General features: G+C 44.5%; 1 protein-coding gene across 1 annotated transcript in view; it reads left to right on the top strand.

The window, feature by feature from the left end:
- The window catches only part of CFAP20DC (CFAP20 domain containing), a 269,093-nt gene that overhangs the window by 183,099 nt on the left and 72,540 nt on the right, over positions 1-13,454 (top strand). Inside the window, exon 13 of the mRNA XM_060239416.1 lies at positions 7,155-7,355. Within this exon, the coding sequence (XP_060095399.1) occupies positions 7,155-7,355 (201 nt within the window). The remainder of the gene's footprint in view (positions 1-7,154; positions 7,356-13,454) is intronic.

Genomic DNA, 13,454 nt, shown 5'->3' with positions numbered 1-13,454 from the left:
GCTGGTCTCCTGTAATTGTTGCTTAACTTTGTATAGTGTCAGTGCCAGTGGCGGCTGGAAGAAACTGAGTGGAATGGGCGCTCTCCCCCCGCTCCAGGCATGCGCAGTCGCTGCCTGCTCCCCAGGGCGGGAGGAAAGCGCGCCAAAAGACGTTATAAACGAGCTATTGGAGCTCCGAGGTATGGATCCGTTGCCTGTGGCAAGACCCATGTGTGTGACTGCACAGATGACCACTCGAAGATCATCAGTTACAGGTAAGCAACCTGTTTATTCCTCACTCCTCCACATGCAACTGCTGGTGTGACCTTGGATCAGTCATAGTTTTTTCAGAGTTGTAGTCTCAAGGGTAGTTCTCAAAGAGCTCTCTCAGTCTCACCTACCTTACAGGGGTGTCTGTTGTGGAGAGAAGGAAAGGAGATTATAAATCGCTCTGAGTGAGTGAAGGGTGAGGTATAAATCCAGTCTCCTCCTCTTCTTCATGCATTAGGTCACTGCTTGTGGCATGTTGAACTGGATTTCATAGGCTGATCAGGGCACAGACAAATTGTCTCATTTTTGAAGCCTGGGATTGGGCTTGCTTTTGGTATCTTTCAGATTTGGTTCTGGGTAATACGATTGCTCCCTGCCTTTTGCTGTATAGGGCTGCAAGTTTGAGGTACAGCTTTTTAAGCACGCTGAACAAGAGCTATTGTCTCAAAAGTCAGAGGAGTTAGCAAAATAGTAAAGAGTCCAGTAGCACCTTTAATACTAGAAAATTTTATTGTAGCATGAGCTTTTGAGAAACACAGCTCTCTTCATCAGACTGTTTTGTCACAGAAGTGTTTCTGATTATACAGAAGCCAGAGAAAATATACTTGGTGTATAGATTTTTGCCTGGCTAGCATTCTGAGGCTCTGACCTGTATAGCCCAGGCTAGCTTGATCTTGTCAGATTTTGGAAGCTAAGCAGGGTCTGCCCTGACCAGTATTTGGATGGGAGACCAACAGGGAATACCAGAGTCACTGTACAGAGGCAGGCAATAGCAAACCACCTTGGAAAACCATACATGGTTGCCATAAATTGGCTGCTGTTTGATGGCAAAACAAAACAAAATGTCAGGCAAATTTGTTGAGGAATCAGTCTAGCAGAAACTCATTGTTTTATAGAAGGGGCACCTGTATGGGATTGGATAAGGATTAGGCCAGCAGGAGTCTACAGGCTGAAAAAGTTGTCTGTTGCAAGTCTACATTTTGTAAGGAATGAATCACTTTAAACTCTGTTTAATTATACAGATGCTTCGAATGCATGACATCGATCGCTGTGTTGGGTGAACTGAACTTTTAATAGATCCAGTTCACTGCTGAGTATCAAGAAAAAGCAACAGTCTGATCTGTTCAGATCTAGGTCAAAGAACAGAACATCAGAAACCATTCTAGTATAAAGGCACGGCCTATGCCATACTTTGGAAAGTGTTCAAAAGTATAGCACAGGGCCTCAACCTGTACAATTTACCAAGATACAGATGTGTTAGATGCTACTGACTCTGCTTCTGTTTCTTACAAGCCAGTGTTCCATTCCATTCTTGGCCACTTCATATCACACTGGACTCAACCTTGGCCAACCTTCAGCTGGCATATGTTTTCCCCCTTTACTACGTACTATATTCACACTATTGTTTAAATTTCAATATTATGATTTAAAGCCTTGAGTGCACATTGCTGTTTGTGATCAAAGAGGCTCACAGTAGGAGCAAACTTTTGGACTCTTATAGAACAGAGAACAACATGAAAATTTAATTTCAGTGTTCATCTACCCCTCCTCCTGCTCATTCTTTCCTCCTACTCCTTTTTGTAGTATAAAGGATCACTAATTAGCAGCTATAAACATATACGAATCAAAGGCAGCAATGGCCCAATAGAAGTGTGGGATGGTGAGCTTGGTTGAGCTGAAGAAGAAATGAGAACTCTTATGGAAAGAATGTACATAATTGACAGCCAAGTTGAGTAAATGGACCTGGCTTATTTGTGCTGTCAACTACATGTCAGTAAAAACTGACGATTTATACACCCACTTAAAAAAAAAAATTACATAGCCATTCTCCTCAAAATTAAACACATGTTTTTCAAGGGTACCCAAAGGGAGGCTTGGAAACTTTGTCTTTTTGACTGTGTAGTAGGTTTCTAGAATATTGTGGATACCACTGAAATCCAAGTCATAAATGAAGATTATAAAAAGAACCCTGGCATATACCATAGCCCATTGATTGAGGAGTTGTTGTTCATGCAGCTGAGGGGGCAGAAAGTTTATTTTAAAAGCCTTTTTCAGAATTGAGCTGCCAGCAAATAACAACTAGTTATCAACACTAATAAGCCATGATGTTCTGGGTACAAAATGTAATTTGGCCTTGGTTTGACATGGTTATTGCAATAGCTGTGTGGGGGCCAGAGCTGCTGGAAGGGAATGGATTTCTGACTCCTTCATCAGACGTGTGTTCAGCTAACTGAAGACAGACCGCTAACTGTAGAATACACCTCCACTGGGCCTTGTTTGAGGGAGTTTTGTACCAATATAAGTTCATTCCAACACAGAAGGGCGAACACTTTGTTGTACAATGAAACTCTGTACCAGCATGGGCTGCTTCATTCATTTCAGCTTCAGCAGCTCTGCATGCAAATATGCAAAAATACTATCCAATACCGAAGTGAAGAGGGCAGCCCTTGCTTGCACATGAAAGCTTTCTGAAGCTTTGGATGAGGATGAAATAGGAACTGCTGTGTCCCCAGAAAGCTTTCTTTCATAGGCTCTTACATGCCTGTCGTTATATGTAGGATTCATACTTACTTAGAGCAACTGAACTCAGGCCAGGTTGCTCCATTACGTTAGAAGAAATTCCATGCATTTTGCAGGAAACACCAGTAAAAGGACTGTGGCAGAGTCTGTGCCACCTACACAGAAATGCTTGCTAGAATGCTCTTTTATCAACATTCATACTACTTTAATCAGTATACTGGAATAAGTTGGCACCTGCAACAAAGTGCTGTGAATTGATTCAGCTTACCCAAGAATGGCTGCAAAGATGGGACAATGGCTATCTTTGTATCAGTCCTCAGGGCTTAAAGACTGCCTACCAGGATTGCCCCAGCAGGCATCATTCTCTAACCCCTGAGGGCAGACCTGTGGGAAGTAATGAGGTAGGGAAAATACCATCACTCATAACCCTCCCTGTGGAGTGGGAGCTGATAGGATACCCAGCTCTGTCAACTGGCTAGTTGATGGGGGTGGTCTTAAAGATGAAGGTTTGGGAGCTTTCATCTTCAAGCCTCCCCCAATCAGATGGTTGATGGTGTTACATGGGATCTCTGGCCAGTTCTCAAAATGGTGGCCAAGATTTCATGACAGTACTATAAGATCTCTGTTGCCATTTATTTACCTCAGCTTGGGTTTTTTCACTCACTTTTTAAAAGGTTTCAGACTCTGCAAAACTGGGGGATCCTCCACATTTGTAGAAATATTCTAATCTATCCCTGTCCCCATTGTGCCAGTTTTTGTATGCACACTCTGAGATCATGTTCAGAATGAAATAGGAAGATACAGAGTAGAAATTGCTTGGTTTTCCAAACAGCACGAAATAAAAATGAAATGATTTTAAAATGTGTTCAACAAAAAGAATCATACTGCATGCATCTTGCAATCATGAAGAAGATAGCACTTGTACTTTTTTAAAAAAAAGAAAGGCAACTTTGTTTGACAGGGCTTTGAAGTGGAGATGGGTGGGGGTGCTTAACCCTTTCTTCAGAGCCAGTTTGGTGTAGTGGTTAAGTGTGCGGACTCTTATCTGGGAGAACCGGGTTTGATTCCCCACTCCTCCACTTGCAGCTCCTGGAATGGCCTTGGGTTAGCCATAGCTCTTGCAGGAGTTGTCCTTGAAAGGACAGCTGCTGTAAGAGCTCTCTCAGCCCCACCTACCTCACAGGGTGTCTGTTGTGGGGGGGAGGTAAAGGAGATTATGACCAATGTTCCTTCTAAGCTGCAGAGGGTTGTGAGCAAAAATTCTACTTTGTGAGCTACTGGCATTAAAGTTGTGAGCTACTTCATAAATTAGTGTGCTCTGGGGTCATCCTTCCTGAGCTAAGACAAAAATATGTGAACTGGAGGCTAAAAATCTGTGAGCTAGCTCACACTAACTCAGCTTAGAGGGAACACCGATTATGACCACTCTGAGATTCAGAGTATAGGGCAGGATATGAATCCAATATCATCATCTACCATTTTCCCACTCTAAATAACCCCATCTCCCAGCTGGTTTCTTTCTCACAGGTTTTAAACTCCATGCACCCAAGCATCAGCTGAAGAGAGATTTGGACGGAGAAGCTTGAGATGGGAAAGGTTAAGCATCCCCCTCACATGCTTCTCCATTCCATTTCCCCCTCACTACCTCAGGTGGTGGTGAGCTCCCCCTCATTGGCAATCTTTAAGTGGCAGCTGGACAAAAACTTGTCAGGGATGCTCTAGGCTGATTCTGCATTGAGCAGGGGGTTGAATTAGATAGCCTGAATGGCCCCTTCCAGCTCTATGATCCTTCCCCAAAGTGTTTTTTGTTTAATTTAAAAGGGGAATGTTTGAGCCATTTTATATGCGTTTGCATGAACTGTGTGACAAGCCCATGATGAAGTGAACTTTGGCTGATGAAACCTTATACCTGAAACATTTTGTTGGTTTTGAACTCAAGTTTTGTTCTACAGCCTGACACTAACATGGCTACCCACTTGAAGCTAGTCCCCACATTTATTTATAGGATGCAAAAGCAGATATTAATTTTCTGGCATTCTTTTCTCTCTCATTAATGCCTCATAACGACGTTGAAGGTTTGTTTGTTTTGTTGGGGATTGTGTTCTAGCACCTGTTTTATTTATGGCCTTTATAATAAACCGGAGGGGGTGACTTCCTTTTTGAGATGTCAGTTTCTCTCTTTATGTGCCTTGATATTTTTGTCTAAAACATATTGAAAGCTTAAATAGATTTGGGAATAACTGTCAAAGAAGAAATATGAAACAGAACTCTGGGCAAGCTCTCATGAATTCTCTCCTTATATAAACTTGTGGGGAAATGATTTTAAGTTAATATCTCATTTTGCATTGGACACCATTAAAATTACTTAAATTAGGGTTAAATTAGATCAGCAGTGTTAAAGAGGTTATAGCAGCGCTGGGAATTACCTTTGTGTGTGGTAGTTCAATCACTGAAAAATGGGCACAAGTAAGTGGAATAATAAACAAACGTTATCATTAGTGTTCTGGATGACCTGATATTATCCCCAAAAAGGTACCCATATATTTGAACACTAAATCTCTAGAGTACAACCAAGTTGGTTATTATGTGAAGAATATTCTTTCCTATAACTAATGCTTACAAAAACTGTAATATGACCAAAATGATGCAATTTATCAACTTTATATGTTTATAAGGTGGACCCAAGAAGAGAGCATTCTTCAGGGAATGTTGGGTTGTATCCTGCCTACATCTGCGCAGGTGTGTGGGGGGGTAGTTTTTAACCAATTCCCACCTTCCACAGAAGCCCCAAAACACCTCTCCTCCAAATGCTTCTCATTTGAGAATCAAAAGTCTCCCACAGGAGGGACTGTGAAATCACTCCTCTTTACACCCTCAGAAAATTAGTCAGGATTCAAATTGTTATCTTCTTTTATATTGTATTGAATGGAAATAGAAGAAGAGGAAAAGGAGGAGGAGATTGGATGTATATACCACCCTTCACTCGGAGTCTCAGAACGGCTTACAATCTCCTTTCCCTTCCCCTCCTCACAACAGACACCCCTGTGAAGTAGGTGGAGCTGAGAGAGCTCTGACAGAAACTGTTCTTGAGAGGAACAGCTCTGAGAGAATTTGTGACTGACTTAAGGTCACATCAGCAGGTGCATGTGAAGGAGTAGGGAATGAAAACTGGTGCTCTCTGATAAGAGTCCACACACTTAACCACTACGCCAAACTGGCTCTCATATGAAGCTGCTATACTGAGTCAGAGCAGTGGTCCACATAGCCCAGTATTCTTTACTCAATGCATTCCTAAGCAGTTACAACCTTCCAAGCCCATTGAACTCAGAAGCATCTAACTTTTAGTGTTTGGTCCAGCTGTCAAATGCCTCATTCAGAGGTCTATCCCAGCTGTGCTTTATATTCTGTGCCAATAAGCTATGAGTCCTCTACATAGAATGGCACTTTTCCCAAAAGGGCATAATAGGTAATTCTGAGAGGAAATACGAATTTTCATGAGCAAGCATGGTATAGTGGTTAACAGCTTCAAATTCTGATCTGGAGACCTGTGTTTGATTCCTGACTCCTTCACATGAAGCCTGCTGGGTGACCTTGGGCCAGTCACAGTTCTCTCAAAACTTTCAGCTTCATCTGACTTACAAGGTGCCTGTTGCAGAGAGGAAGGGAAGGAGTTGTAAGCTGCTCTGAGACCCCTTAAGGGAAAGGAAAGGAAAGATCCCCTGTGCAAGCACCAATCGTTTCCGACTCTGGGGTGACATTGCTTTCACGTTTTCATGGCAGACTTTTTACGGGGTGGTTTGCCATTGCCTTCCCCAGTCATCTACGCTTCCCCCCCTGCAAGCTGGGTACTCATTTTACCGACCTCAGAAGGATGGAAGGCTGAGTCAACCTCAAGCCAGCTATCTGAAAACCCAGCTTCCACCAGGGATCGAACTCAGGTCATAAGCAGAGCTTAGGACTGCAGTACTGCAGCTTTTGCACCCTGTGCCACAGGGCTCTTTTAAGGTAAAGGAAAGCAAGGTATAAAAACCTACTTTTCTTCCTCTCCCTTCTATACTTTGCAAGCTTAATGGAAGTTTATTTAAATAATCTTATTTTAAATTATAGAACAAAGAGTGTTAACTAAATGGCTGTTATAAAGCTTCTGTACAGTGCTGTATTTGGTGTTTACTCCATTTCCTTTCTGAGAATGTGTAGAAGTAATTCCTATCTATGGTTGAAGTGGGAGTGTGTATTCATTAACCTCTTGCCTTGTAAGAAATATGATGACTTGTTTTCTGCATCAGTCTTCTTACATAGTGCTTTGGGGATCTGCTGTATTCGTATTTTCTCCATACTGTTCCATCTTGCACCACTCCCATGTTTCATTTTGATATTATTCATAGGAATACAACTGGAGGAACTACCAGCCAGACAGCATGAGCACTTCCGAACTGCAAATGTTGGCAAGCATGAAGAGGCAACAGAACGAAGAGCTGGAAAACAGTGAACCTTCTCACGGGCTGAGCGCATCTCAAATTAACAATTGTAATATCAGCATTAGCACAAGCAGCGATGACACGACAACTTGGAACTGTCTCCCAGCGGTAAGCTTGAATGTACTTTCCATATTGTTGAAATAGCTTCCCAGTGGAATCTCCAAGCATCCTGAGCCTCATTTAAAGTTTTGTGTAGGCTGCCATATTTTGAGCTCAGGGTTTCTACACACTGCAGGGCTAGGTGTGTAAATACTTACATTGCTAAAATGCTTTATTCAGAGGTTTGTGTCCACTCAGGACTCCATTTTCAAGCTATTTGTGAATATTGTAAGTCACAGATGTGTTAGGGCTTTGGCAGGACTCCAACCATGCTTGATAGCTCACCTGGAGTACGACATAGTAAAGCAGTTCAGAATTCCTTCTGATCAGCATTCATTTCTAACTGCTGAAAATAATTCTAAATAGATTATTCTTACATCACAGTTCAGGCAAAAGGGGGGTGGAATTAGAAATCCCAGCATGTCATGTTTGCTGACTTGTAGTGTGATGGTCATGCTGTATAAAAGTAAAAATTGATCAGAGCTATTATTTATTAAAATATGCATGCCACACCTTTCCTGTTGGCTTAAGGCATCGACATCTGCCCAGTCTTCTTGAGCAATGTCAATCCATTGTGTCCAGTAGGATCATTGGAAGATGGAAAGGTCAAGCCAGGCAACTCAGTTGAATCCAGTCTAAAGAAGGCCTTGTTATTCTGTTTCCCAGGAGTGCTTGTACATTGGTGAGTCTGCAAGGTGAGGGAGTTCGGTAATTGATGGAGGGAGCAGCCACTAATAGTACCTTGCTCTACATCCTAACTGAGCAAACAGCATTCACAGCTAGTTGTCTAAAATGCCTTACTTGGTTGATTGCAAAGATTGTAATGGTACAGATAGTAGGAGGTGAACTCTAATGTAGGTTTGGCCATATGCTAGATAACATGCAAAGCAGTTGTAATGACACTGAGCTAAACCTTGCTTAGATGTGTGGGACCAATCCAAGTCTAACGTGTTCTTGTCAGTATTTCTTGCACTACCTGTTTACCCCTCTGCACATATGTTCAGTATCACTTCTTATCTCTACTCTTTAAGCTTTAATTGCTTGTTTTGTTTTATTAGTAATCATTGTCATTTGTATTGAGTCCTTTTTCGGAGAAAGGAAGCCTAAAATGTCTTAAATCAATAAACAAAAAATAGTCTTTTTATGAAAACAGTTATCACATCTCCACATTACACTTACAAGAAAAACATTGTACTTCTTTTGCTTTTTGGGTAAGTGCTGCAATGTGGAAATCTGATAAATGTGAACTAATAAAATTAATGAACTTGCACAGTAAATTAATGTGTACAGCACAGTGCTGTGTGTTACAATCTTTCTTGCGTATTTCATCATTCCCCTCCTCATGAAGACCAGGTGTAAGATCAAAGTGGCCTTCAGATGGACCATTATAAACGTACATATCAAATTCCATTCTGATATCTCAGTCTTCAGAATTTACATCAACATTGTAGTTTTATATTCTCCTTCTTCCAAAAGACTGGAGTGAAAGAAAAAAAGTTGTGGTTCATATGTGTAATATGTAGTGATATCCTGGCTATGGATTTCAACAGATGCCTCAGTGTTTGAGGCAGATACTACATTGTTTCATATCTTTCTATGCCCCCTTGCAGAAGGGTCAATCTGTGATTCATCTGTCAAATGCAATATATCATCCTGAATACCGGAGCAAATTTAATTCTTATATCGTAATCTCCAACGGGAACAATGTGTTTTACATTTTCTTTCCCACTTTGAAAATGGGCAGCGGGAGTCAAGTTAGTATCTGAATTTGAAATGTCTAATCATTCCATTATCAAATTTCCAATATTTTTATGGCCTGGGGCGGGGGGAGCCACCTTCAGTGCCAGGTAGAGGAGCTGAACTCATTGCAAGCCCACCAGTATTACCTAGGGAGGAGAATAGGTGGTGGGTACAGAGACAAAACTGGGGGAGGGTGTTATGAGAATGAGCAATATCCATCCATTGTGTCCAATAGCCTCATTGGAAAAAAGAAAGGTCAAGCCAAGCAACTCAGTTTTTAGAAGGGGAGCCTTACAGATAAGCCTTTGTTCTCCGGTGGCCTGGTCAGTGGGTCGGTCCAAACTACTGGGTATAGGCTCCTCCTCCTCATCACAGGGTCGGGGCTTCCAATCGATCCGGGGGGAGAGTGGCCTATACCTTCCATCCTCGTCAGTTCGTTCTGGCCTTGCAAGAAGCAGGACGGCTCTTCTTTCGTGCGCTAAAAGAAAGTATGTTGGATCCGGACAGAGAAGATATAGAGAGCCCGAGAGCATAGGGGTCCTCAACAACACCGGCACGAGGGCAAGATGCTGCTGGTTACTCGTGTGTAGACCCAGTTAACGGAGATGGCAGAGCCCAGCGACGCTCCATTCCCTCGCTCACACAACAGGAACAGAGCAGGGAAAACGGCACAGGAGCTGAGGGGTCCTGGAAACTGTGGCACGGTAAGGACTCCTCACAGTCGGGGATGCCAGTGGGAGCCCTGGGGAGGCCTTAGGGACCAACGCGGCAGCCCAACCGAGTGGAGCCCAGAGCTGTGTTGCGTAAGCGCCTCGCAGCGGGGAGAGTCCTATGCATGCTCAAGAGCCCTGGGTGCTTCAGTAAGCCAGAGGGTGAACAGGCACCACCATAGTGCAGAGGCCTTGGTGACCAGCAGGGGGCATTGTGGAGGCAGCCTGCTTTCCATCTTGGGGCCTTTTTCCCACCCTTTTTTCTTACTGCCTTCTACTTTCACTTTTGTTTTCAATGACGCACGGAGGCAACAAAATGGCGGCTAGTTTTAAAGGCAATTCCCCCAGTGAGTTTGAACTGCCTCTCTTCTCAGGAGCCTCAGCCTCTCAGCAGGCACAAGGGACACAGAATCCTGATCTCTCTGGGGACAACGCCAAAGCAAACTTGCTTCAGTGGCTTAAGAATGAGATGTTAAAAGAACTGGGGCAGGACCTCTTGCAGCAGCTGGGCTCATTTGCTTCTTCAGCCCTGAAGATGAGACAACAGGGAAGGAAAAGACACAGAGATCCCAGTCCTAGTGATCTCTTTGAAAGGCAACCTAAGCGCAGAATTAAACTGGGTTTAGACTCGCCTTTGCCTAGTTCAGCTGATAGGGAGGAAGGGGAACTCTCAGACGAGGAAGAACAGGCCTCTACAGTTCAATCTAGGCTCTTTTCTCTCCAATACTATTTCTACGCTACTCCCCAAGGTTCTATAAATCCTTAATTTTATGGCAGCTCCCAAAGAGAAGGAGGAGTTGGACCCCGACCTGCCCACAGGTTCAGGAGAGATGATGCCTAAGCTGAGTAGCTCTCAAACAGGGGTTCCTTTGCCGGCTGCCTTTTTTGCCATGGTTAAAGCAGAATGGGAGCGCCTGGCCAAGCCCAAGGCCACCCAACGTGTTCTCTAAGCTTTATTCCTTAATTCTACAGGCCACCAAGAGACTAGGTCCTGGAGCGCCGGGACCTAGCAACGGTGATCCATGCTATGGTCACCTCGAGACTGGACTACTGTAACGCCCTCTACATGGGGCTGCCCTTGTGCCGAACTCGGCTGCAACTGGTGCAGAACACGGCGGCTAGGCTGCTGTTGGGGCTCCCAAGATGGGAGCACATACAGCTGGGTCTATGCGGACTGCACTGGCTGCCAGTGGTGTACCGAGTCCGGTACAAAGTGCTGGTTATCACCTTTAAAGCCCTATATGGCCGAGGACCTGCCTACTTGAGGGACCGTCTCTCCCTATATGAACCCCAGAGAGCGCTGAGGTCAGCTGGAAAGAACCAGCTGAATATCCCTGGGCCAAGGGAGGCCAGATTGAAGACGACCCGGGATCGGTCCTTCTCCATTGCAGCCCCACTGCTGTGGAATCAACTCCCGGAGGAGGTATGGGCCCTGCAATGTTTAGACCAATTCCGCAGGGCCTGTAAGACCTACCTCTTCAAAATAGCCTTCACCTAATACCGAGTCAAGAAAGTCTCGCTGGACATGTTTTAGCCACTGAATTTTATTAAAGACCTAAGTTATAGCACCACAATGTTAATTTTAATGTAAGTTGTTAATGATTTAATGATGATTTTGTAATTGTAACTGTAATTACTATGTATGGTTTTATTGTATTTTATTTTCGTATGCTGTGAGCCGCCCTGAGCCTGCCCTGGCGGGGAGGGCAGGATACAAATAAAAAGTATTATTATTATTCTTATTATTATTAAAACTCTCAGTGGTAGATGATCTGGTAACTAGTCTTCTCTCCAATTAGGTCCTACCTATGGACGCAGATGGCCTACCTAAGGACCCATGTAATAGGAGAATAGAGCAGGCCTTACACAAGGAATCTGAGGCATCAGCCTAAGCCATTAAGGTTTCCACGACAACCTCCTTGTTTGCCAGAGCTATGTGCACCGGGGCAAATAATTTAGTGGCAGCAGATAGTGGAGCCCCTAAAGAGTTTAAGGATGAGTTAAAGAAGATTGCCCTGTCTGCTGCCTTTGTGGCAGATGGCTCTTTAGATACCATGCAGCAAACAGCTAGAGCCATGGCCTGTGGCACGGTGGCTAGACGCAATATTTGGCTTCGGAATTGGGAAGTTGATACTGCGGCCCAGGCACAGGTGGCAGCAGTACCCTTTAAGGGTGCCTTGTTGTTTGGTGAGGAACTGGATAGGTATCTCATTGAGAACAGAGACAAAAAGAAGGTCCTTCCTTCTAAAGGTAAAGAGGCAAAGCATATGAAGCCTTTTACTTCCTTTTGAGATTCTAAGAAGCCTTCTAGACCAGGTTCCTTTAGAGGGAAGTGGCAACAGAAGGGGCGAGATTCCAAGTCCTACTATTCCGCAAAATCCGACCAGAGCTCCAAGTCCCTCTCAAAAAAAGGAGGGTCCCAATGACTATGCCATCCAACAAGTGACTGGGAAGATAGGGGGCCGACTCTCGCAGTTCGCAGACATCTGCCGGCAGTCGATACAAGATCAATGGGCGTTGGAGGCTGTGACACAGGGCTATGCCATCGAGTTTCACTCCCTTCCTCCCAGTTGCTTTCGGTGGGTTCCATGGAAGTGAAACTGAACTGCTCACAGGGCAATGTTATCTGCCATCCAACATTTGGTGGACATTGGAGCAGCGGAGTTGGTCCCAACCTCCCAGAAGCGTCTTGGGGTTTATTCTGTAATTTTTTTTAGTGCCAAAGAAAAATGGAGACTTCAGAACCATTCTGGATCTGAAGAGGCTCAACAAGTTTGTGAAAACGAGACACTTCAAGATGGAGAGACTACAGTCAGTGTTGCTAGCCATTAAGCCACAGGATTTCCTGGCTTCCTCTATCCGAGGCTTATTTACATGTTCCCATTTGGTTTCTGAGCTTTTCCTACGGAGGGAAGCACTTCCAATATTAGGCTCTACCATTCGGCCTGAAATCATCACCTCGTGTCTTTACGAAGATTCTGGTGGCGGAACTGAGCCTGCAGGGGGTGTCTCTGTTTCCATACTGGACGACAGCCTAGTGAAGGCGAGTCCCTACCGGCAGTGTCTGGAGGATACTCAGCGGGCCGTGACCATGTTACAGCAACACGGTTTCGTAGTGAATGTGGAAAAGAGCAACCTAGTTCCCACGCAGAGGTTAGTGCATCTGAGGGTGCAGATAGACACAACCATGGGCAGAGTCTTTATGACAGGGGAGAGATGAGTGAAGCTCTGCTTCCTATTGTGAGAGGTTCTACAACAACGCAGGGTACCAGTGGTGACCCTGGCACAGGTGCTAGGGCTGCTGGTCTCGTGTCAGGACCTGCTGTTTTGGGCCAGGTTTCATACTCAACCCTTACAGCTCTTTCTCCGACCCTTTCAGGAAGTTATAGGGAGCAAGCTACACAAACTGGTAACCCTTCCACCAGAGGTGGTGACTCAGTTACTTTGGTGGTTGGAGCCTGCCCATTTCCTTCAGGAGCACCCTCTCCACAAGTCTCAGAGAGTGTGCATGACCATGGACGCCAGTCTGTGGGGCTGGGGGGCTCATTCGCAGGGGCAAATGCTCCAGGGACAATGGGGGCCCCACGAATCGCTATGCAGCATCAACTTCTTGGAGCTCAGAGCGATTCGGCTGGGACTGATGGGTCTACAGACAGTT

This window comes from Heteronotia binoei, chromosome 5 (genome assembly GCF_032191835.1).
Source record: "Heteronotia binoei isolate CCM8104 ecotype False Entrance Well chromosome 5, APGP_CSIRO_Hbin_v1, whole genome shotgun sequence".
Classification (NCBI taxonomy): domain Eukaryota; kingdom Metazoa; phylum Chordata; class Lepidosauria; order Squamata; family Gekkonidae; genus Heteronotia; species Heteronotia binoei.
The sequence above is the reverse complement of the archived record's forward strand: the minus strand, read 5'-3'. Positions and strand labels throughout refer to the sequence as shown.